This window comes from Cherax quadricarinatus, chromosome 94 (assembly GCF_038502225.1).
Source record: "Cherax quadricarinatus isolate ZL_2023a chromosome 94, ASM3850222v1, whole genome shotgun sequence".
NCBI lineage: Eukaryota > Metazoa > Arthropoda > Malacostraca > Decapoda > Parastacidae > Cherax > Cherax quadricarinatus.
Genome location: NC_091385.1, coordinates 5,124,468 through 5,149,007, shown reverse-complemented (window position 1 = coordinate 5,149,007; position 24,540 = coordinate 5,124,468). Strand labels below are relative to the sequence as shown.

Here is a 24,540-nt window from a genome sequence, read left to right as displayed (position 1 = left end):
ATACAGAACGAATTTGTTCCCATAAGGAATAATGTAAATTAGATTAGTCTGTTTCAGACCCCCAAAAATACACTTACAAAAGCACTTACAAAAATACCTACATAATTGTTTGAGTTGGAAGCTGTTTGAAGCTCAAGGTACCATTGTACTAGTTTTATTTCAGTGGGCAGTTAAATTTTTTGTTAACACATTCATCATCATTCATTCAACAGTTATCTTTCCTGAGGTATACAGACATTACAATTAAATAATATCTAGATAACTAGTACATATCATCTCTAAGTTCAAGATTTTAATCTATTATTTTTAGGAAAGAAATACACAAATTACAATATAAAATTCTCAGTTTTTGTAATTTATTAGATTAATACACAACACAGCTCTTCTTCTTTCAACAAACTGGCCATATTCCACTGAAGCAGAGTCACCCCAAAAGAATAATGCTAGTTTCTCTTTTTTAACTTTATTAATATTGTATACAGGAGAAGGGGTTACTAGCCCTTTTCTCTCGGCATTTTAGTTGCCTGTTACGACACACATGGCTTACAGAGGAAGAATTCTGTTCCACTTTTCCATGGAGATAAGAGGAAATAAACAAGAACAAGTAAGATAAAAGAGGAAAACCCAGAGGGTGAGGGGGGGAGGGTGGATGGGTGTGTGTGTGTGTGTGTGTGCGTGCATGCGTGCATGCGTGTGTGTGTGTGTGTGTGTGTGTGTGTGTGTGTGTGTGTGTGTGTGTGTTCTTTCTTTCAACACACCGGCCGTATCCCACCGAGGCGGGGTGGCCCAAAAGGAAAAACGAAAGTTTCTCCTTTTACATTTAGTAATATATACAGGAGAAGGGGTTACTAGCCCCTTGCTCCCGGCATTTTAGTCGCCTCTTACAACACGCATAGCTTACGGAGGAAGAATTCTGTTCCACTTTCCCATGGAGATAAGAGGAAATAAACAAGAATAAAAACTAGAAAGAAAATAGAAGAAAACCCAGAGGGTGTGTGTATATATGTGCTTGTACATGTATGTGTAGTGTGACCTAAGTGTAAGTAGAAGTAGCAAGACAAACCTGTAATCTTGCATATTTATGAGACAGACAAAAAAAAACACCAGCAATCCTACCATCATGTAAAACAATTACAGGCTTCTGTAGGATGACAGTACCTCCCTGGGCGGTACCAACCTATTACCTAGGACAATACAGTTATTTATATTATTAATAAAATTACATATATATTGAACTTTACATTAAACTTCTTTTTCTTCTTCTTCTTCAGTGATAATTAAGCCATGCTGCGTTTTGAATTTATTAATAATATTTCTAAACTGCCCGGGAGTTCTGCTCAACAAATACATTGGGAAAGGGTAAAAACCAATCTCCTTCAACTCCTTGATTCTGTCTGCTGTTCTTGTCTCTGAGTACTGAAACACTTTCATATTTGATCTGTAAATACAGAGAAAAATCATTAGTGAAGAGTGCAGCTTAAGTCTCTCTTTACCAACATTCACTGTAACCTGCAGTCCCATAAAACACAAAAATAAAAGATGAACATTGCACAAAATGAATTTTCTACTAAAATGCCATAATTATTACACAAATAACCCACACGTAGGAGAATGAAACTTATGACAATGTTTTGGTCCAAGTTAGGCCATTACTAGTTCATGGTTTAAATTGGACTTAGACCATTAACCCTTTCTGGTCCTGTAATATTACAGCTAGTAAGCAAGTGTTGGTCCCATAATATTATAGCTAGTAAGCCAGTGTCGGTCCTGTAATATTACGCCAAAATTCTAGTGGCTTCAAATCCTGCGGGAGAAAGCTGGTAGGCCTACATATGAGAGAATGGGTCAGAGTGGTCAATGTGAGCAGTATAAAAAAATCCTGCAGCACACACTGCATGAGAAAAAAAAACTGTATTTTTGGTATTAAACAGTGACTTTGCGGTGTATTTTTGTATGGTATTTATGGTTGTACTCTTGTTTTCTTGGTCTCATTTGATAGAATGGAAGATATATTACAGAAATGGTTTATGGACTAAAAGTACCTGGAAATTGAGCTAAAACAGCAGAAATGTTCGATTTTTGCCATGTTCAAGAGTAAACAAATCACGTCATGCGTCCAATACACATCAACTGTTGGGTCTAATATGCTTTCACAAATGCGCTGATATTATTTATACCACTTGTACATAATGCAGTAGTTTGCATAACAGTAAATCTTCTCTTTTTTGTGTGAATAAAAATTCAAAATGGAAAGCTAGTGTAATACAAGAGGGACCAGCAGACATGACTAGTGAACAGAAAAAAACATTATTTTAGTCCTAGGAATGTTAGTATTGTTAATTCTGGATCCTATTTTGAAATTGGCCTTACTTGAATTGTGTATGAAATTGGCCAAATTACCAATTTCTGATCACTTTATTGGGTAGTTGAAATTGGTAAATGGGTTTTTTCTTGTATTCAATCAATAGAACAAATGGAGTTCTAGCGAAATAGCTACGAGTTTGGTCGACTGGAACAATGGAATTGGCCGAAAATAGGGCTCAAAGTGGGCGAAATTGCCGCTGTGTAAACATAGCCGAGACCGCTAACTTCGAGACAGCGTAATTCCGTAAGTCTTCCATCAAATTTCGTACTTTTGGTGTCATTAGCATCGTGAAAAGATTCTCTATCATTTCATAAGAAGAAATAATTTTTTTTTTTTTTTGAAAATTCTTCGACACTGAGAGCAAGTTTGTGAGCAGGGGTCTCGACAGTGAAAGGGTTATCCAGTTAATGATCTAAGTAAATGGTCCAAGTCGGAGTGAAATGTTGTCCTAAGTTTCATTCTCCTGTGTGCGGGTTATTTGTGTACTGTTACATTCATTGTTTTATATAATTACTATTATTATTTTCATGGGGAAGTCATTAACCTGTAAGGCTCATACAGTGCCTGGGAAATGAGGAGGCAACAGGTCTGATGTAAGGAAGGGGAGGTCAATTCCAAGTCCCAGCTTCAGGAGCCCCTCACTGGCATAGAAACTAAAATACAAGCTAGTCATCTCACTATGAAGTGTAGTAGTGAGTTGACCAACTTGTGGTTTAATATACTGGGTGCAGCAGTGAGTTGACTAGCTTGTGGTTTAATATATTGGGTGCAGAAGTGAGTTGACTAGGTTGTGGTTTAGTACACTAGGTGCAACAATCAGTTAACTAGCTTGTGGTTTAATACACTGGGTGCAACAATGAGTTGACCAGCTTGTGGTTTAATACACTGGGTGCAGCTGTGAGTTGGCCAGCTTGTGGTGTACCATAAGCTATTGCTGTTAATGTGTTTTATTTATCATTTCCAAATTTTCTTTTTTGCAGAGATTATAAAAATTACATGTGCTAAAATCATAGCAGACATAAAATGCTTCAAAAACAAGTTAATCAGATTTGTTCTAAGGAAAATAAATGAGCTTCATTTCCTTGAATCAAGATAATCCCCTTGAAGAGACAATACCATACCTAACAGCCTCGGGGGAGACTCCCTCGGAGAACAACAGATCAAGAATTCTCTTCAGTTTCTCGATGTTTATCTTCTTCAATAGAAAATTACTTTTGAAAAGTCTATCTATTACCCACTTCTCACACTGCAGTCTCGCTGCCATGTAAGATGCCGAGTCCTTGTGGTCACCCAGTAGAACGTTCCTGGTGTGAACACGCTCACAGTAGCTGCAACAGAAAAAATATAATACAGATAATCTTTATATAGCTGGACTTGAGTACTGGAAATGGGATGTACACTGCCTGCACTTTAAAGGAGGGGTTTGTGATATTGGCAGTTTGGAGGGATATGTTATATCTTTATATATGCTTCTAAACTGTTATATCTGGGCACCTCTGCAAAGACAGTGATTCTGTATGAGGGAAGTGAAAGTGTTAAGTGATGATGAAAGTATTTTCTTTCCGGGGATTTTCTTTCTTTTGTCATGCCCCTATGGTTAACCTTCCTTTAATATTACATTGCGGTCATTTCCTTTAATAGCTAAATTGGAAATGAACGTCCTTGTATTATTAAGATTAATTCTTATTAACAATTATAATTTATGTAACATGGCCATGATAAGTTTAATTGGAGGTATAGTAACCTGCCTGCCGCCCGGTGTGCCGGTGTGTAGTTAGCCGTGATGTTCGATGGTTATACCCCCCCTTTCCCCCCCCCCCCTTTATGTTCAACTACTCTACTGAGTGTTGGTGAGTCACGTCACGTGACCCACTTTACCTGTATGCTCAAGGTTGAGGGACGAGCAGTGAAGAAGTAGCAGCCAACGAGAACACTCCTGCTCGTCTCTGGTAACTGGCCAAGATTTATTAGCCGGCCTGGACATATTCTGTTTTATTCTGACTGCTTCCAATTGGGAAACAAGACTTTAATGTATAAAGTAATCTCCATTTATATATATGTTATATCTAGGATCTCCTCCTAATCGTCTGTTTTGAAAGCCTTATGTATATGTTGGATACTATAGAAGAAACATGTATTCTTAACTTATATACGATAATTCGTATATTATAACTGGCTTTTGTTATATTATGAATATACTTAATTAAAATTAGGCATTCCGGAGGATCATTATTATTACCCTAACCTCTCTGACCAAAATTGTTATGCTCTAAAAAGAAGGAAATAGTTGTTACAATACTTGGAGTGTAACAAGTGGGGGCCTGTGTCCGGGAGCATAACACTGAATTTCCTTTAAAATGAATGTAGAAATGGCAGAGAGGTTTGAAGATATAACAAAGGAGAAATTACAAAATTTGAAGCTTCAATCTTGTTGGCAATTAGCACGAAGCTTGGGCATAAAATACGACAGGCATTTCACTGCCCAGACAGTCAGATGTATGATACAGAATGTCCTTTTTCCAGATGAGCAGGATCCAGAGACTGAGAATGGAGAAGCAGATATTCCTTCCTTTTTGAATTCTTTTCTACAGACGCCCGAGGCCGAAACTACGACGCTAACAACCCCTACTGGAGACGACGGACATGAACTTCCTGATACTCGGAAACGCTACGCTGCTACAACGACTCCAATTCCATCTCCAAGGACTATATGGGGAACAGAACTCCATCAGGCTAAAGAAACGGATCCAGGTAAACCATTTACAGATAGTTTTGAAACAGAACAAGAAGTCCTTTTGGATGATGAACACGTTCCACCTCAAATCTCTTTAGCCCTTTTGACTACTATTCAATCTAAGGAGAATTTTGAACGTCTAGAACGTATTTTATTGCTTCAAACCTCCTTTGTAGAAGCCCAGAGAAAGTTAAAAAGGGAGAATTTTGAACGTGAATCTTTGCTTTATGAACGGGAAGTACTGAGGAAGAAAAGAGAATCCAGTAATATGTATACAATCCCTTCATTTGACCTTGGTAAAGCAGCCTCTTTGATGCCTAAATTTACGGAGGATAATTTAGATTCATTTTTTGAAGCATTCGAAAATCAGGCGAAGGTGATGCAATGGCCTCCTAAATATTGGGCTGCTTTAATACATTCATCTTTAATAGGAAAAGCCCAAACCATAACTGCCAACTTACCTTTTGAACAATATTCTGATTATACTCAGGTAAAAGATTGTCTTCTGAAAGCTTATGATTTATTACCTGTCAGTTATTTGAAGATGTTTAGAACTCTGAAGAAATATCCTCAGCAGTCTTGGGTGGACTTTGCCAGGGAAAAGCTCTCTGCTTTCGAGCGTTGGCGTAGGGCCGCGGGAGCCGCCTCAGTCGAGTCACTTTCCCAGCTGATGTTGCATGAAGACCTTTTTAAATATTTTCCAGAGAGGGTGCATACTTATCTTTTGACATTTCCCACTACTAACTTGTTAGATACTGCTGCCCACGCAGATCACTTTGAAATTTCCCATGCTATAACCACAGAAATGTCTAAGGCCCCGGAAAAGAAATCTACCTCCCAAGGTTTTAGTTCAAGATTGACGGCTAGGAAAGCTCCAGCTGGCGAACCTTTGAAGGTGTATTCAGACAAAAAACAGGTGACAAACGGCTCTTTCTCCAGACAGTATCCTAAAGATCAATTACCACTGTGCCTTTTTTGTAAAAAGTTAGGTCATAGACAGTCCCAGTGTTGGCATAAACAGCGGGAAGATAAAACCCAACCAAGAGGGAGATATCCTACCCAGGTAATAAATTCCTCTCGGAAGTATGAAACTCTGGATGATGAATCTCTACCTTTTCAGGCCTCGTCTAGCAGACCGTCTAATAGATGACTTTACCACGACAGTGCTTCAGAAGAAAAGGTCCGAGTAGCTATGGAACCCTACTTTTCCCAGGGGAAGTTCGGACTCTGTAAAGAGAGGTTAGTAAATATCACGACCTTTCGAGATACTGGCAGCTATCTCTCTTTATTAAGATCAAACCTGGTAAAGTTACCTACTAGTAGTGAACCCCGGCTAGACGTATTATTAGAGGCTTACGGAGGCACAATAATAAAGGTCCCTATTATAAGGATTTATGTAGAACTGCCTGGATATGTAGGCTGGATCAATGTGGGACTTTCAGATAAACCTTTTCCCATTGCCGGCGTGGATCTATTAATCGGGAACGAAATTGATCAATTGGAGATACCCAGAGAGCCTCTGGTTTTAGATAATCCTTGTGATGTAAATTATGCCTTAGAAGCCTCTGAGGCAGGGCTAGATTTATTTCCCCTTAATGTGGTCACCAGAGCCATGGCTAAGAACTCTAACAATTTGGATATTCAACAGCCTTTAGAAATGTCCGATGAATTAGGTTTGAACTTCCTGTTTAGCGAAGCAATTCAGTCGAGACCCACAGGTGACAAAGTTTTACCAGTCCCTGCGGACCTAGCTAGAAAATGTAATAAAGAAGAATTTCTTATAGCTCTAAAGGACGATAAAAGTTTAACCAATAAGGATAAAGAGGAAGGTTACCTTTTAGATGAAGACGGTTTTCTTTGGAAGAGAAATAATGATAATGATTTGAGTTCAAAAGGAAACTTGTTAGTGGTGCCATCGTCCTTACGTAATATGGTATTTGAACTAGCACATGATAATCCACTGGGAGGTCATTTAGGATCTCGTAAGACAGAGAAAAAGATAAGGAAATATTTTTTTTGGCCTCAGATGAGGACTTATATTGCTGACAAACTACGGAAATGCCACGTTTGTCAAATAATAGGCAAAACGGCGCACAATCCCGCGTCTGCCCCTTTACTTCCAATAAAATGTCCTGAAGAACCTTTTGAAAGATTAGTTATTGATTGTGTAGGACCGTTGCCCCGCACAAAAAGGGGTAACCAGTATATCTTCACTATCATAGATATGGCAACTCGGTATCCTGATGCTATCCCAATGTCCAAAATTAATTCCAGAAATATAGTAAGAGCTTTAATACGCTTCTTTGCTCAAGTAGGCATACCACGTGAAATTCAATCTGACCAAGGTTCTAATTTTACGTCTAAGGTTTTTAAAGAGGCTATGTCTCGATTAGGAGTAAGACAGATCCTCTCTACAGCATATCATCCCCAGTCACAAGGAGTGCTAGAAAGATTCCACCAAACCCTTAAATCTACTTTACGTGCTTACTGTGAGCAATATTCTCGTGAATGGGACGAAGGTTTACCCTTTCTTCTCTTCGCCCTCCGTGAAGCTGAACAAGAAAGTACTAAATACTCTCCATTTGACTTGATTTTTGGACATCAGGTGCGAGGACCCCTAGCCATATTACGAGATTCTTGGATAGGGAAGAGAGGACCTCTTCATCCCAGTCCTCTACTTTGGAAAGAACCTCTCTCCAAATTAAAAAGCTTAGCTGCCGTGAATCTGTCAGAAGCTCAAGCCAAAATGAAGAAATCTTATGACCAAAAGGCTAAATCTCGTTCATTCTCTCCGAATGAATTAGTGTTAGTTAAAAACTTAATTCCAGGACATTCTTTAAAACCTAGATATTTGGGGCCATATGAAATAGTAGACAAAGAAAATGAGGTGAATTATCTGGTCCGTGAACCAGGACGTCGTAAGAAAATTAAGAGGTATCACATAGATAACTTAAAGAAGTACGAGTCTAGCCTTCTCCCTACTATTATTACCTCTATTCAACCTACATCCACTGAAATAAGGAATGACACTGTAAGGGAAGTAAGAGAATTTAGACTACATAATTCTGAAGTTTTAAAAGAACTAGACCATTTCCTGGAAGTTCTTCCTACCTCCCAAAAATCTCAAATCAAAGAGTTAATCACTAAATATAACTCCATCTTCAAAGATATCCCTACTCCTTGTACATTGGGTTTCCACGATATTGAATTGTTAGAAGATAGTCCAATAAAGCAATCCCCTTACCGGGTCTCTCCTGCTAAGCAAGAATTAATTCAACAAGAAATAAATACATTACTGGAATATAATTTGATAGAACCCAGTTGGACACCTTGGGCCTCTCCCTGTTTATTGGTCCCAAAACCCGATGGTACCGTACGCCTATGCACGGATTACCGTAAAGTAAATTCAGTCACCAAACCAGATGGGTTTCCATTACCCAGGATTGATGATTTAATAGATGCTGTAGCCGGTGCCAACTTTGTGACCAGATTAGACTTGCTGAGAGGGTATTACCAGGTGCCGTTAACTCCTAGGGCCCAAGAGATTTCCGGGTTCGTAGTTAAGAACGGACTATTTACGTATAAGGTTATGCCTTTCGGCTTGTGTAACGCCGCCTCCTCTTTCCAGAGAATTATGAACATTTTAGTCCAACCCTTAGAAGGTGTAGAGGCATACTTAGACGACCTGGTGGTTTTTAGTGATGACTGGCAGTCTCATTTAGAAAGATTAGAGCAACTACTGAAAGCATTGCAGAAATACAATTTCACTGTAAATTTACAAAAATGTGACTTTGGTAAAGCCCAGATTAAATATCTCGGTTTTAAAATAGGGAAGGGACTAGTAGCCCCCGACCAATTAAAGGTCCAAGCTATTTTAAATTTCCCGTCTCCTCAAGACAGGAAAGCCCTCCAACGATTTTTGGGGATGGCTACTTATTACAGGCGTTTTTGCCCAAACTTTGCTCAAGTTGCCTCCCCCCTGACTAGATTGACCAGTCCTAAATATAAATTTAATTGGGACGAGAATTGTGAACAAGCTTTTAAACGTTTAAAACGTTTCCTTTCCTCTGCCCCAGTATTGCGTGCACCCAATTTCCAAATTCCTTTCACCCTCCATGTTGATGCCAGTGATGCAGCAATAGGTGCTGTCTTATTGCAATCCTTCCAAAACGGTAATATTCTACATCCAATATGTTATTTTTCCTATAAATTGAAAGAATATCAAAGATCTTATTCAACTATAGAAAAAGAAGCCCTGGCTTTAGTGTTGTCCTTAGAACACTTTGACGTATACCTCGGTTATACTCCTCATGTGATAAATATTTACTCAGACCATAATCCTCTAACTTTCATAAATTCTATGAAATCAAAAAATGTTAGAATATTACGCTGGGCTTTAAGGATCCAACCTTACCGGATCTCCATTTTTCACATAAAGGGTTCGAGCAACGTGTTAGCCGATGCTCTCTCTCGCTCCTAATATGGCTTAACTACGGAAATTCTTTGCAGTCAAGCAGTTTCTGGACCAGTTCTAGCAAGTGGATGACTAACCTTGGAATGATGTACCTCCATCCCTATACCAGCTGGTTGGTTTCTTCTACTCCATCAGCATCTTAAACGCCGAGATATTTGCTTGTGGGCCGGGGTGTCATGCCCCTATGGTTAACCTTCCTTTAATATTACATTGCGGTCATTTCCTTTAATAGCTAAATTGGAAATGAACGTCCTTGTATTATTAAGATTAATTCTTATTAACAATTATAATTTATGTAACATGGCCATGATAAGTTTAATTGGAGGTATAGTAACCTGCCTGCCGCCCGGTGTGCCGGTGTGTAGTTAGCCGTGATGTTCGATGGTTATACCCCCCCCTTTCCCCCCCCCCTTTATGTTCAACTACTCTACTGAGTGTTGGTGAGTCACGTCACGTGACCCACTTTACCTGTATGCTCAAGGTTGAGGGACGAGCAGTGAAGAAGTAGCAGCCAACGAGAACACTCCTGCTCGTCTCTGGTAACTGGCCAAGATTTATTAGCCGGCCTGGACATATTCTGTTTTATTCTGACTGCTTCCAATTGGGAAACAAGACTTTAATGTATAAAGTAATCTCCATTTATATATATGTTATATCTAGGATCTCCTCCTAATCGTCTGTTTTGAAAGCCTTATGTATATGTTGGATACTACAGAAGAAACATGTATTCTTAACTTATATACGATAATTCGTATATTATAACTGGCTTTTGTTATATTATGAATATACTTAATTAAAATTAGGCATTCCGGAGGATCATTATTATTACCCTAACCTCTCTGACCAAAATTGTTATGCTCTAAAAAGAAGGAAATAGTTGTTACAATACTTGGAGTGTAACAGTCATTCTACTTTGATCCATTCTCTCTAAATGACCAAACCACCTCAACAACCCCTCTTCAGCCCTCTGACTAATACTTTTATTAACTCCACACCTTCTCCTAATTTTCATTCACACTCCGAATTTTCTGCATAATATTTACACCACACATTGCCCTTAGATAGGACATCTCCACTGCCTCCAACAGCCTCCTTGCTGCAGCATTTACAACCCAAGCTTCACACCCATATAAGAGTGTTGGTACTACTATACTTTCATACATTCCCTTCTTTGCCTCCATAGATAACATTTTTTGCCTCCATATATACCTCAATGCACCACTCACCTTTTTTCCTTCATCAATTCTATGATTAACCTCATCCTTCATAAATCCATCTGCTGACACGTCAACTCCCAAATATCTGAAAACATTCACTTCTTCCATCCTCCTCCTCCTCTCCAATTTGATATCCAATTTTTCTTTATCTAAATCATTTGATACTCTCATCACCTTACTCTTTTCTATGTTCACTTTCAACTTTCTACCTTTACACACACTCTCAATCTCATCCACTAACCTTTGCAATTTTTCTTTAGAATCTCCCATGAGCACAGTATCATCAGCAAAAAGCAACTGTGTCAATTCCCATTTTGTATTTAATTAATTTAAAACCCCTAGGAAGGGTTGGAGGGAGGGGGTAAAGGAGGTTTTGTGTGCGAGGGGCTTGGACTTCCAGCAGGCATGCGTGAGCGTGTTTGATAGGAGTGAATGGAGACAAATGGTTTTTAATACTTGACGTGCTGTTGGAGTGTGAGCAAAGTAACATTTATGAAGGGATTCAGGGAAACCGGCAGGCCGGACTTGAGTCCTGGAGATGGGAAGTACAGTGCCTGCACTCTGAAGGAGGGGTGTTAATGTTGCAGTTTAAAAACTGTAGTGTAAAGCACCCTTCTGGCAAGACAGTGATGGAGTGAATGATGGTGAAAGTTTTTCTTTTTCGGGCCACCCTGCCTTGGTGGGAATCGGCCGGTGTGATAATAAAAAAATAAATAATTTAATCCCACCCCTCTCCCAAACACCCTAGCATTTACTTCTTTTACAACCCCATCTAAAAATATATTAAACAACCATGGTGACATTACACATCCCTGTCTAAGACCTACTTTTACTGGGAAGTAGTCTCCCTCTCTTCTACACACCCTAACCTGAGCCTCACTATCCTCATAAAATCTATTTACAGCATTTAGTAACTTACCACCTATTCCATATACTACTTGCAACATTTGCCACATTGCTCCCCTATCCACTCTATCATATGCCTTTTCTAAATCTATAAATGCAATAAAAACTTCCCTACCTTTATCTAAATATTGTTCACATATATGCCTCAATGTAAACACTTGATCAATATATAGGTATTATTAGTATTATATTAATAATATTCCTAGGTAGTAGGCTGGTAGACAGCAACCACCCAGGGAGGTACTACCGTCCTGCCAAGTGAGTGTAAAACGAAAGCCTGTAATTGTTTTACATAATGATAGGATTGCTGGTGTCCATTTTTCTGTCTCATAAACATGCAAAGTTTCAGGTATGTCTTGCTACTTCTACTTACACTTAGGTCACACTACACATACATGTACAAGCATATATATACACACACCCCTCTGGGTTTTCTTCTATTTTCTTACTAGTTCTTGTTCTTGTTTACTTCCTCTTACCTCCATGGGGAAGTGGAACAGAATTCTTCCTCCGTAAGCCATGCGTGTTGTAAGAGGCGACTAAAATGCCGGGAGCAAGGGGCTAGTAACTCCTTCTCCTGTATATATTACTATATGTAAAAGAAGAAACTTTCATTTTTCCTTTTGGGCCACCCCGCCTCGGTGGGATATGGCCGGTGTGTTGAAAGAAGAAGATTAATAATATTCATGGAGAGGTAGCCAGGTGCATGGGAAAACACTAAACCCATATGGGTCATACATTACCTAGGGAATAAGAGATAATCTGCTTTATCCAATGAAAGGGAGGATACTCTAATTTCTTGGATCAAAAGCCCTTCAAAGAATCCCTGTGAGGTAAATTAAATTCATATTTTTTTATATTTCTATGCATTTGCTTTCAAAAATTTCTAAATAATTTTGCTACATTACTGTTCACCTTCGTTTAATTTGTCTGTTTTATGTATGAGTGTTAGCAAGTTTTTAATGGCTGATATTTTTCTTTCAAAATTTCCTTGTAGGCACTGGTTTATATTTTTGATTCTTGAAAAGCCAAAAGAAATGCTATTAATATCTCTTATTGTATAAATTTTGGGGTCATACCTTGAAATAACTTTCCAAACTGGCATAAGTATATGGCACTTAAGTAAGTTAGGCAGAGAGTGATACATAACTGGTACACAATACATTTTGAACTATGGACACCACTAATTAACTTCAGTGCCAGACACTATTTTAGTTTTCTTATTTTTCATATATGTTGGATCAGGAATATCATAATCACATGATGCAATTTTATTCTCTGCTCATTTTATTTCATTAAAAGGTAAGTAAATAAGTGTGTGTGTGTGTGTGTGTGTGTGTGTGTGTGTGTGTGTGTGTGTGTGTGTGTGTGTGTGTGTGTGTGTGTGTGCGTGCGTGCGTGCGTGCGTGCGTGCGTGCGTGTGTGTGTGTGTGCGTGTGCGCGTGCGTGCGTGTGTGTGTGTGTGTGTGTGTGTGCCTGGGTGTGCGTGTGTGTGTGTGTACTCACATAGTTGTACTCACCTAGTTGAGGTTGCAGGGGTCGAGTCCAAGCTCCTGGCCCCGCCTCTTCACTGATCACTACTAGGTCACTCTCCCTGAACCATGAGCTTTATCGTACCTCTGCTTAAAGCTATGTATGGATCCTGCCTCCACTACATCGCTTCCCAAACTATTCCACTTCCTGACTACTCTGTGGCTGAAGAAATACTTCATAACATCCCTTTGATTCATCTGTGTCTTCAGCTTCCAACTGTGTCCCTGTGTTGCTGTGTCCAGTCTCTGGAACATCCTGTCTTTGTCCACCTTGTCAATTCCTCTCAGTATTTTGTAAGTCATTATCATGTCCCCCCTATCTCTCCTGTCCTCCAGTGTCGTCAGGTTGATTTCCCTTAACCTCTCCTCATAGGACATACCTCTTAACTCTGGGACTAGTCTTGTTGCAAACCTTTGCACTTTCTCTAGTTTCTTTACATGCTTGGCTAGGTGTGGGTTCCAAACTGGTGCCGCATACTCCAATATGGGCCTAACGTACATGGTGTACAGGGTCCTGAACGATTCCTTATTAAGATGTTGGAATGCTGTTCTGAGGTTTGCCAGGCGCCCATATGCTGCAGCAGTTATTTGGCTGATGTGCGCTTCAGGAGATGTGCCTGGTGTTATACTCACCCCAAGATCTTTTTCCTTGAGTGATGTTTGTAGTCTCTGGCCCCCTAGACTGTACTCCGTCTGCGGTCTTCTTTGCCCTTCCCCAATCCTCATGACTTTGCACTTGGTGGGATTGAACTCCAGGAGCCAATTGCTGGACCAGGTCTGCAGCCTGTCCAGATCCCTTTGTGTTTCTGCCTGGTCTTCGATCGAATGAATTCTTCTCATCAACTTCACGTCATCTGCAAACAGGGACACCTCGGAGTTTATTCCTTCCGCCATGTCGTTCACAAATACCAGAAACAGCACTGGTCCTAGGAATGACCCCTGTGGGACCCCGCTGGTCACAGGTGCCCACTCTGACACCTCGCCACGTACCATTACTCGTTGCTGTCTTCCTGACAAGTATTCCCTGATCCATTGCAGTGCCTTCCCTGTTATCCCTGCTTGGTCCTCCAGTTTTTGCACCAATCTCTTGTGTGGTACTGTGTCAAACGCCTTCTTGCAGTCCAAGAAAATGCAATCCACCCACCCCTCTCTCTCTTGTCTTACTGCTGTCACCATGTCATAGAACTCCAGTAGGTTTGTGACACAGGATTTCCCGTCTCTGAAACCATGTTGGCTGCTGGTGATGAGATCATTCCTTTCTAGATGTTCCACCATTCTTCTCCTGACAATTTTTTCCATGATTTTGCATGCTATACATGTCAGTGACACTGGTCTGTAGTTTAGTGCTTCATGTCTGTCTCCTTTATTAAAGATTGGGACCACATTTGCTGTCTTCCATGCCTCAGGCAATCTCCCTGTTTCGATAGATGTACACATAGCGCCTCTGCTCCCTCTCTCAGGACCCATGGAGAGATGTTATCTGGCCCCATTGCCTTTGAGGTATCTAGCTCACTCAGAAGCCTCTTCACTTCTTCCTCGGTTGTGTGTACTGTGTCCAGCACATGGTGGTGTACCCCACCTCTCCGTCTTTCTGGAGCCCCTTCTGTCTCCTCTGTGAACACTTCTTTGAATCTCTTGTTGAGTTCCTCACATACTTCACTGTCATTTCTTGTTGTCTCTCCTCCTTCCTTCCTTAGCCTGATTACCTGGTCCTTGCGGTTGTTTTCTTCCTGATGTGGCTGTATAACAGCTTCGGGTCAGATTTGGCTTTTGCTGCTATGTCGTTTTCATATTGACGTTGGGCCTCCCTTCTTATCTGTGCATATTCGTTTCTGGCTCTACGACTGCTCTCCTTATTCTCCTGGGTCCTTTGCCTTCTATATTTCTTCCATTCCCTAGCACACTTGGTTTTTGCCTCCTTGCATCTTTGGGTGAACCATGGGCTCATCATGGCTTTTTCATTATTCCTGTTACCCTTGGGTACAAACCTCCCCTCAGCCTCCTTGCACATTGTTGCTACATATTCCATCATCTCATTAACTGGCTTCCCTGCCAGTTCTCTGTCCCACTGAACCTCATTCAGGAAGTTCCTCATTCCTGTGTAGTCCCCTTTCCTGTAGTTTGGTTTCATTTGTCCTGGCCTTCCTGCTTCCCCCTCCACTTGTAGCTCTACTGTGTATTCGAAGCTCAAAACCACATGATCGCTGGCCCCAAGGGGTCTTTCATATATGATGTCCTCAATATCTGCACTACTCAAGGTGAATACTAAGTCCAGTCTTGCTGGTTCATCCTCTCGTCTCTCTCTTGTAGTGTCCCTTACGTGTTGGTACATGAAGTTTTCCAGTACCACCTCCATCATCTTAGCCCTCCATGTATCTTGGCCCCCATGTGGCTCCAAGTTCTCCCATTCGATCTCCTTGTGGTTAAAGTCGCCCATGATCAGAAGCTTTGCCCTGCATGCATGAGCTCTTCTGGCCACTGCAGCCAGTGTGTCAACCATCGCTCTATTGCTCTCGTCATACTCTTGCCTTGGCCTCTTGCTGTTCTGTGGTGGGTTATACATCACTGCAATTATCACCTTGGGACCTCCAGAGTGAAGCGTTCCTGCTATGCAATCACTTTCTTCTCCACTGTCTCCTCTCTCCAGCTCATCAAAATTCCATTGGTGTTTGATCAGCAATGCCACTCCTCCACCCCCCCTGTTCCTTCTGTCTTTCCTCAGGATCTGGTATCCCGTTGGAAAGATGGCATCTGTTATCATACCTGTAAGCTTGGTTTCTGTGATCGCTATGATGTCTGGTGATGCCTCTTTGACTCTTTCATGCCACTCCTCCCACTTGTTTGCTATTCCATCAGCGTTTGTGTACCATACCTTCAGTTTCCTTTCCAACACTGGTTTGGGGGCCTGTGGGGGTGGGAGACCTGGTAGTATACTGTGGGACTCTATGGTTGGGGGTTGGGTGGAAGCTGTGGGTATGGATTGTATTGTGTGTTGGGATGGTGTGATAGGTTGTGGGGTTCTGAGGATAGTTGTGTGTGTGCTTGCCCTTGCTGCTCTGTTCTGCTCTGACTGACCTCTGCTGGTTCCATCCTTGTCTCCTTTCCTAGCTCCTTTTGGTTTTTTGTCCTCTCCCTCAGCTGCTGCCTCTCTGTTTGTGTTCTGTCTCTGTCTAGGAACACCTTCTTGTACTCTTCCGAGCTTTTCAACCGTGGTTTCTCTTGGAGGGTCCTGTTCCGCACTGTTTCTGTCCTGAGAATCAGCTTGATCGGTCGGTTTCTCCCCTTCAAGTATCCCCCTATTCTCTGAAAATTTACAATCTTGTCCATGTCTTCTCCCCCTATTTCCGTGATGATTTTCTCAATCTCCTTTCTTTCTTCCTGCCATCTTTCAGTGTGTGTCCTTTCCTCTCTCTCCCGAAGCCCATGGATAAACACTGATTTTGCCCTTTCCTCCTCCCACTGCCTCTCCCTCTGTGACTCTGGTTCCTGTCTGTATGTGGTCATTTTCTCCCTTGATTTTTCCAGTGGCTCTTGGTAGCATGGTTGTGCCTCAGCATTCGACCTATCTCCCTCTCCTTCTGCACCCATCTGCTCTTCCCTTCCACTCCCTGGCCCTTCTTTGCAGGCTGATATGACCTTAGCATAATTCATATCTCCTTCCTTCCTGTTCAGCCTCTCAGCTTCGTATGGTGTGTCTTCTCTGGTCACTACCCCCGAGACTTGCTTCAGCCTGTTTACCTCAAATTCTAGGACCTTTACCCTGGCTACTGCAGTTTCGACTTGTGCCTCCCAATTCTTCGTCTCCTTCTCCAACCTCTTTTCCCATTTCACAGAGAGCTCTTTCTCCATTTTTTCAGAAAGCTCTCCTAATTTTCTCTCCCATTCTTGCTCTATCCTTTTCCACTGCTCCTCCATCCATTCCTCCCTACCAGTACCATTGTCATCTGATCCCTGATTCCTGCGAGTCCCAACCATTTTTTTTTTTTTTTAGTGAAAGAGAGAGAGAAAGAGAAAAAGAAAAAGGGGGAGAGAGTGAGAGAGAGAGAGAAAGAGAGAGAAGGGGAGGATAGAAGGAGAGAGGGGAAAAGAAGGGAAAAGAGGGGAGAAAGTGAGAGAGAGGGAAAAGGTAAGAGAGAGAGAGGGGGAGTGGCAAGGGAAGAGAGAGAGAGAGAGAGAGAAAAGAAGAGGAAGAGAGAGAGAGAGAGAAAAGAAGAGGAAGAGAGAGAGAGAGAGGAAGAGAGAGAGAGAGTAAGAGAGGAAGAGAGAGAGGGAGAGAGAGAGGAAGAGAGAGGAAGAGACAGAAAGAGTGAGAGGAAGAGAGAGGAAGAGAGAGAGAGGAAGAGAGAGAGAGGAAGAGAGAGAGAGGAAGAGAGAGAGAGGAAGAGAGAGTGAGGAAGAGAGAGAGGAAGAGAGAGAGGAAGAGAGAGAGGAAGAGAGAGAGGAAGAGAGAGAGGATGAAAGAAAGGGGGAGAGAGACAGACAGGGGGGGAAAAGGAAGGGTTAGAGGGTCACTTCACAGGAAGGTGTGAAATCCTGTGTGTGTGTGTGTACTCACCTAATTGTGGTTGCAGGGGTCGAGACTCAGCTCCTGGCCCCGCCTCTTCACTGATCGCTACTGGATCCTCTCTCTCTCTGCTTCCTGAGCTTTGTCATACCTCTTCTTAAAACTATGTATGGTTCCTGCCTCCACTACTTCACTTGCTAGGCTATTCCACTTGCTGACAACTCTATGACTGAAGAAATACTTCCTAACGTCCCTGTGACTCGTCTGAGTCTTCAGCTTCCAGTTGTGACCCCTTGTCCCTGTGTCCCCTCTCTGGAACATCCTATCTCTGTCCACCTTGTCTATTCCCCGCAGTATCTTGTATGTCGTTATCATGTCTCCCCTGACCCTTCTGTCCTCCAGTGTCGTCAGTCCGATTTCCCTTAACCTTTCCTCGAACGACATTCCCTTGAGCTCTGGGACTAGCCTTGTTGCAAACCTTTGTACTTTCTCTAACTTCTTGACGTGCTTGACCAGGTGTGGGTTCCAGACTGGTGCTGCATACTCCAGTATGGGCCTAACATACACAGTGTACAGTGTCTTGAACGATTCCTTATTAAGGTATCGGAACGCTATTCTCAGGTTTGCCAGGCGCCCGTATGCTGCAGCGGTTATTTGGTTGATGTGTGCCTCCGGTGATGTGCTCGGTGTTATGGTCACCCCAAGGTCTTTCTCCCTGAGTGAGGTCTGTAGTCTTTGTCCACCTAGCCTATACTCTGTCTGCGGTCTTCTTTGCCCCTCCCCAATCTTCATGACTTTGCATTTGGCTGGATTGAATTCGAGAAGCCAGTTGCTGGACCACATGTCCAGCCTGTCCAGGTCTCTTTGCAGTCCTGCCTCATCCTCGTCCAATTTAATTCTTCTCATCAACTTCACGTCATCTGCGAACAGGGACACTTCAGAGTCTATTCCTTCCATCATGTCGTTCACATATATCAAAAATAGCACTGGTCCTAGAACTGACCCCTGTGGGACCCCGCTCGTAACAGGCGCCCACTGTGATACCTCTTCACGTACCATGACTCGTTGCTGCCTCCCTGTCAGGTATTCTCTTATCCATTGCAGTGCCCTCCCTTTTACATGCGCCTGATCCTCCAGCTTCTGCACTAATCTCTTGTGGGGAACTGTGTCAAAGGCCTTCCTGCAGTCTAGGAAAATGCAATCTACCCACCCCTCTCTCTCGTGTCTTACTTCTGTTACCTTGTCATAAAACTCCAGGAGGTTTGTGATACAAGATTTGCCTTCCATGAACCCATGCTGGTTTTCATTTATAATCTTGTTCCTTTCCAGGTGTTCGACCACTCTCCTCCTGATAATCTTCTCCATGACTTTGCACACAATACATGTCAGAGACACAGGTCTGTAGTTTAGTGCCTCGTTTCTGTTTCCTTTCTTAAATATGGGGACTACATTAGCTGTCTTCCATTTCTCAGGTAGTTGCCCAGTTTCAAGGGATGTGTTGAAGATTGTGGTTAGAGGCACGCACAGCATCTCTGCTCCTTCTCTAAGGACCCATGGGGAGATGTTGTCCGGTCCCATCGCCTTTGAGGTGTCAAGGTCACTTAAGAGCTTCTTCATCTCCTCCTCAGTTGTTCGTATGTCATCCAACACTTGTTGGTATATTCCCTCTTGATGTTCCCTTCTGTTCTGTCTTCCCACAGCCGTTCCTGTCTCTACTGTAAAAACTTCCTTAAATCTCCTGTTCAGCTCCTCACATACCTCCTGATCATTTCTTGTGAGTTCCCCACCTTCTGTCCTTAATCTGATCACCTGGTCTTTGACTGTTGTCTTCCTCCTGATGTGGCTATACAACAGTTTCGGGTCAGTCTTGATTCTTGATGCTATGTCATTTTCATACTGTCGCTGGGCCTCCCTCCTTACCTGTGCGTACTCATTCCTGGCTCTGCGACTGATCTCCCTATTTTCGTGTGTTCTCTGCCTTCTGTACTTTTTCCATTCTCTATTGCACTTTGTTTTTGCCTCCTTACACCGTCGGGTAAACCAGGGGCTCGTTCTGGTCTTCCCGTTGTTACTGTTGCCCTTGGGAATAAATCTTTCCACTGCCTCCTTGCATTTTGTTGTTACATATTCCATCATTTCATTTACTGGCTTTCCTGCCAGTTCTCTGTCCCACTGGACCTCCCGCAGGAAGTTCTTCAACCCTATGTAGTCCCCTCTTTTATAGTCAGGCTTTTCCCATTCAACTCCTGTTATTCTCTCCACTTGCAGCTCTACTATGTATTCAAAGCACAAAACCACGTGGTCGCTAGCTCCTAGGGGACTCTCATACTTGATGTCCTCAATATCTGAGCTGCCCAGGGTGAACACAAGGTCCAATCTTGCTGGTTCATCCTCCCCTCTCACTCTGGTAGTGTCCTTAACATGTTGGTGCATGAGGTTTTCCAGCACCACGTCCAACATCCTGGCTCTCCATGTTTCGGGACCCCCAGGTGGCTCCAGGTTTTCCCAGTCAATCTCCCTGTGGTTGAAATCCCCCATAACCAGCAACTTTGCTCTGCTGGAGTGAGCTCTTCTTGCCACCTCAGCAAGTGTGTCCACCATTGCTCTGTTGCTCTCTTCATATTCCTCTCTTGGCCTCCTGCAGTTCTGTGGTGGATTATACATCACTGCAATGACCGCTTTGTGTTCCCCAGACTGAAGTGTACCTGCTATGTAGTCTCTTTCTCCCGTCTCATCTATTCCTTCCATTTTCTCGAATTTCCATCTGTTTTTTACGAGCAGAGTAACCCCACCTCCCCCCCTGCCCCTTCTATCTTTCCTCATGATCTGGTATCCTGGTGGGAAGATTGCATCTGTTATTGTCTCCGTGAGTTTTGTTTCTGTAACTGCTATGATGTCTGGGGACTTCTCATTGATTCTTTCTTGCCATTCCTCATGTTTATTCGTTAATCCATCTGCATTTGTGTACCAAACCTTCAACTTCTGTTCTAATACTGTAACTGTGGTGCGGGGGGTGGAAACAGAGGGATCGGTGTGTGATGGTTGGTTTGGATTGTTCAGTTGCCTTGGGGGTGTCGTGGCTGGAGTCCTTCTGCAGGTGTTTCTGGGGGTGCGCTTGTCCTTCCATTTGATCCTGGGTTATTCTGCTCTCCTTTTTCATTTCCTCCCATTTCTCCTTTCGTTTTAGAACTCTCTCTTTCATTGTCTTCCTTTCGTCCTGTGTTCTGTCTCGATCGAGGTACACACTCCGGAACTCCTGCTTGCCTCTCAGCCGTGCTTTCTCCTGCAGGATCATGGATCGGGTTGATTCTGCCTTGAAAATTACTTTGAGAGGCCGATTCCTTTTCTTTGTGAACCACCCAATTCTCCGAAAATTTGCCACCTGGGTCATGTCCCCCTCGCCTATCACCTTCATGATATCTTCAATCGCTTTTTTCTCCTCCTGCTTTCTTTCATCATAAGTTTCCCCTTTAGCTTCGTCTAGCCCATAGACAAACACGGATCTCTCCCTTTCCACCTCCCACTGTGACTCCCATTGCATCCTCTGATGTGTTTTAGTTCCTTCCCGTGGAGTGTTCCTTCCTTCAGTCCCTTCCCTAGTTATGGCCCCTATGCTTCTTGGTTTATCCTTCCTGCTCACCTGCTCCTGGCCCCCACAGGTATCTGGTAAGGTCCTTGCACATGTCCTAGTTCCTTCAATGTCTTCCAACCTCTCATTCTGTCCTAGTGTGCTCCCTGTCTTTGTTTTGGCCCCATGTGGGTTTGACAGGACCTCTGCATACAGTTTAGTTTCCATGCTTCCTTCAGACCTGTTGTCTGTGTTTGATGTAGCCATTGCCGATGCTACTTCTGTAATATCTTTGTCTCTGTGCTGTTTCAGATGTCTCAGCTCCTCTTCTAATCTCTCTATCTTGATTTCTGCTGCTGTGGCCTGTTGCTTCCACCTTCTGCATTCTGCTGCTAACCTCTCTTCCATCTTCCTTTCCAGCTCATCTAGTCTCCTTCCCCAGTCTTCCTCCCTTTTTTTGAGCTCTACCTCCCATTCCTCCCTCCCAGATTCGTCCTTGGAGCCCCTTGTCCTCATCCTGGTTAGGGGGAGGGGAATAGATGGTTAGGAGAGGGGATGGATGGTTGTGGGGGAGGGGGAGGATGGTTATTGGAGGGGTAGAGATAGTTGGGGGAAGGGGTTAGATGGTTTGGGGGAGAGAGGGGATGGATGGTTATGGGGGAGGGGGAGGATGGTTATTCGAGGGAGGGAGGTTGGTTATTCGAGGGAGGGAGGTAGTTGGGGGGGTTAGACGGTTTGGGGAGGGGTTAGGTGGTTTGGGGGAGGGGTAGGTGGCTAAGTTGAGGTGGTTAGGGAAGGGGAAGGGGTGGTTATGGGAGGGGGGTACATGTTTGTGTCAAGTGGTGGAGGGTGTGTGGGGGTGTGTGCGTATGTGTGTGCGTGTGTGTGTGTGGTGTGTGTGTGTGTGTGTGTGTGTGTGTGTGCGTGTGTGTGTGTGTGTGTGTGTGCGTGTGTGTGTGCGTGTGGTGTGTGTGTGTGGTGTGTGTGTGTGGTGTGTGTGTGTGTGTGGGGTATGTGTGGTGTGTGTGTGTGGGGTATGTGTGGTGTGTGTGTGTGTGTGGGGTATGTGTGGTGTGTGTGTGTGTGGGGTATGTGTGGTGTGTATGTGTGGTGTGTGTGTGTGGTGTGTATGTGTGGTGTGTATGTGTGGTGTGTGTGGTGTGTGCGTGTGTGTGTGTGTGTGGTGTGTGTGGTGTGTGTTTGTGGTGTGTGTGGTGTGTGTGTGTGGTGTGTGTGGTGTGTGTATGTGTGGTGTGTGTGTGTGTGTGTGTGTGGGGTGTGTATGTGTGGTGTGTGTGTGTGTGTGGGGTGTGTATGTGTGGTGTGTGTGTGGTGTGTGTGTGTGTGTGTGTGTGTGGTGTGAGTGGTGTGTGTGTGTGTGTGGTGTGTGTGTGTGGTGTGTGTGTGTGGTGTGTGTGTGGGGTGTGTGTGTGTGGTGTGTGTATGTGTGGTGTGTGTGTGTGTGTGGTGTGTGTGTGTGGTGTGTGTGTGTGGTGTGTGTGTGTGGTGTGTGTGTGCATGTGTGTGTGTGTGTGTGTGTGTGTGTGTGTTTGTTTGTGTGTGTGTGTGTGTATGTGTGTGTACTCACCTATTTGTGGTTGCAGGCTAGGTCCTCTCTCTCCCTGCCCCATGAGCTCTATCATACCTCGCCTTAAAACTATGTATGGTTCCTGCCTCCACCACATCACTTTCTAGGCTATTCCATGGCCTGACTACTCTATGACTGAAGAAATACTTCCTAACATCCCTTTGATTCATCTGAGTCTTCAACTTCCAATTGTGACCTCTTGTGTCTGTGTCCCATCTCTGGAACATCCCGTCTTTGTCCACCTCGTCTATTCCGCGCAGTATTTTATATGTCGTTATCATGTCTCCCCTGACCCTCCTGGCCTCCAGTGTCGTCAGGCCGATTTCCCTCAACCTTTCTTCATAGGACAATCCCCGTAGCTCTGGGACTAGTCTTGTTGCAAACCTTTGCACTTTCTCTAATTTCTTGACGTGCTTGACTAGGTGTGGATTCCAAACTGGTGCTGCATACTCCAGTATGGGCCTGACGTAGATGGTGTACAGAGTCTTAAACGAATCCTTACTGAGGTATCGGAACGCTATCCGTAGGTTTGCCAGGCGCCCGTATGCTGCAGCAGTTATCTGATTGATGTGCGCCTCAGGAGATATGCTCGGTGTTATACTCACCCCCAGATCTTTTTCCTTTAGTGAGGTTTGCAGTCTTTGGCCATCTAAACTATATTGTGTCTGCGGTCTTCTTTGCCCTTCCCCAATCTTCATGACTTTGCATTTGGCAGGGTTAAATTCTAGGAGCCAGTTGCTGGACCAGGCTTGTAGCCTGTCCAGATCTCTTTGTAGTCCTGCCTGATCCTCGTCCGATTCGATTCTTCTCATTAACTTCACATCGTCTGCAAACAAGGACACTTCTGAGTCTATCCCTTCCGTTATGTCGTTCACGTATACCAAGAACAGCACAGGTCCTAGGACTGACCCCTGTGGAACCCCGCTTGTCACAGGCGCCCACTCTGACACCTCGTCGCGTACCATGACTCGTTGTTTCCTCCCTGTCAGATATTCTCTGATCCATTGCAGTGCCTTTCCTGTTATGTGTGCCTGGTCCTCTAGCTTTTGCAGTAACCTCTTGTGAGGAACTGTGTCGAAAGCCTTCTTGCAGTCCAAAAATACGCAGTCGATCCACCCCTCTCTCTCTTGTCTTACTTCTGTCACCTTGTCATAAAACTCTAGTAGGTTTGTGACACAGGATTTTCCTTCCCTGAAACCGTGCTGGTTGTCAATTATACACTTGTTTCTTTCCAGGTGCCCCACCACTCTCCTCCTGATGATCTTCTCCATGACCTTGCATACTATACACGTTAGAGATACAGGTCTGTAGTTTAGTGCCTCATGTCTGTCTCCCTTTTTAAAAATTGGGACTACATTTGCCATTTTCCATACCTCAGGGAGTTGCCCAGTTTCAAATGATGTGTTGAAGATCTTTGTTAATGGCTCACACAATATCTCTGCTCCCTCTTTAAGGACCCATGGAGAGATGTTGTCTGGTCCCACCGCCTTTGAGGTGTCAAGTTCGCATAGCAGCTTCTTCACCTCCTCCTTGGTTATATGTACCTCATCCAGCACTTGCTGGTGTGCCCCCCTGTTCTGATTTCTTGGAGTCCTACTGGTTTCCACTGTAAATACCTCTTTAAATCTTGTGTTGAGCTCCTGACATACCTC

The 24,540-nt window shown here is 43.4% G+C and overlaps 2 protein-coding genes across 4 annotated transcripts in view; one reads left to right on the top strand and one right to left on the bottom strand.

Annotated features, from left to right (window-relative positions):
• Positions 1-326: 326 nt before the first annotated feature.
• The window catches only part of LOC128700911 (uncharacterized), a 64,481-nt gene continuing 40,267 nt past the window's right edge, over positions 327-24,540 (bottom strand). For both annotated transcript variants that reach the window (XM_053794391.2, XM_070104737.1), the window contains exons 8-9: positions 3,487-3,693; positions 327-1,438 (exon numbers count right to left, since the gene is read on the bottom strand). In XM_053794391.2, the coding sequence (XP_053650366.2) occupies positions 1,243-1,438; positions 3,487-3,693 (403 nt within the window). In that variant the 3' untranslated portion in view covers positions 327-1,242. The remainder of the gene's footprint in view (positions 1,439-3,486; positions 3,694-24,540) is intronic.
• On the top strand, positions 3,950-10,078 carry LOC128705067 (uncharacterized). Of its 2 annotated transcripts, XR_011394665.1 has the most exons (3): positions 3,950-5,116; positions 6,220-6,338; positions 9,609-10,078. XR_011394665.1 is itself a non-coding variant. In XM_070104735.1 (2 exons), the coding sequence occupies exon 1, from the start codon at positions 4,723-4,725 to the stop codon at positions 6,247-6,249; it is 1,527 nt and encodes a 508-aa protein (XP_069960836.1). In that variant the 5' UTR covers positions 3,950-4,722; the 3' UTR covers positions 6,250-6,338; positions 9,609-10,077. The 2 variants fall into 2 exon arrangements, 1 of the variants encoding a protein (XP_069960836.1); XM_070104735.1 differs by having other exon boundaries at positions 3,950-6,338; positions 9,609-10,077.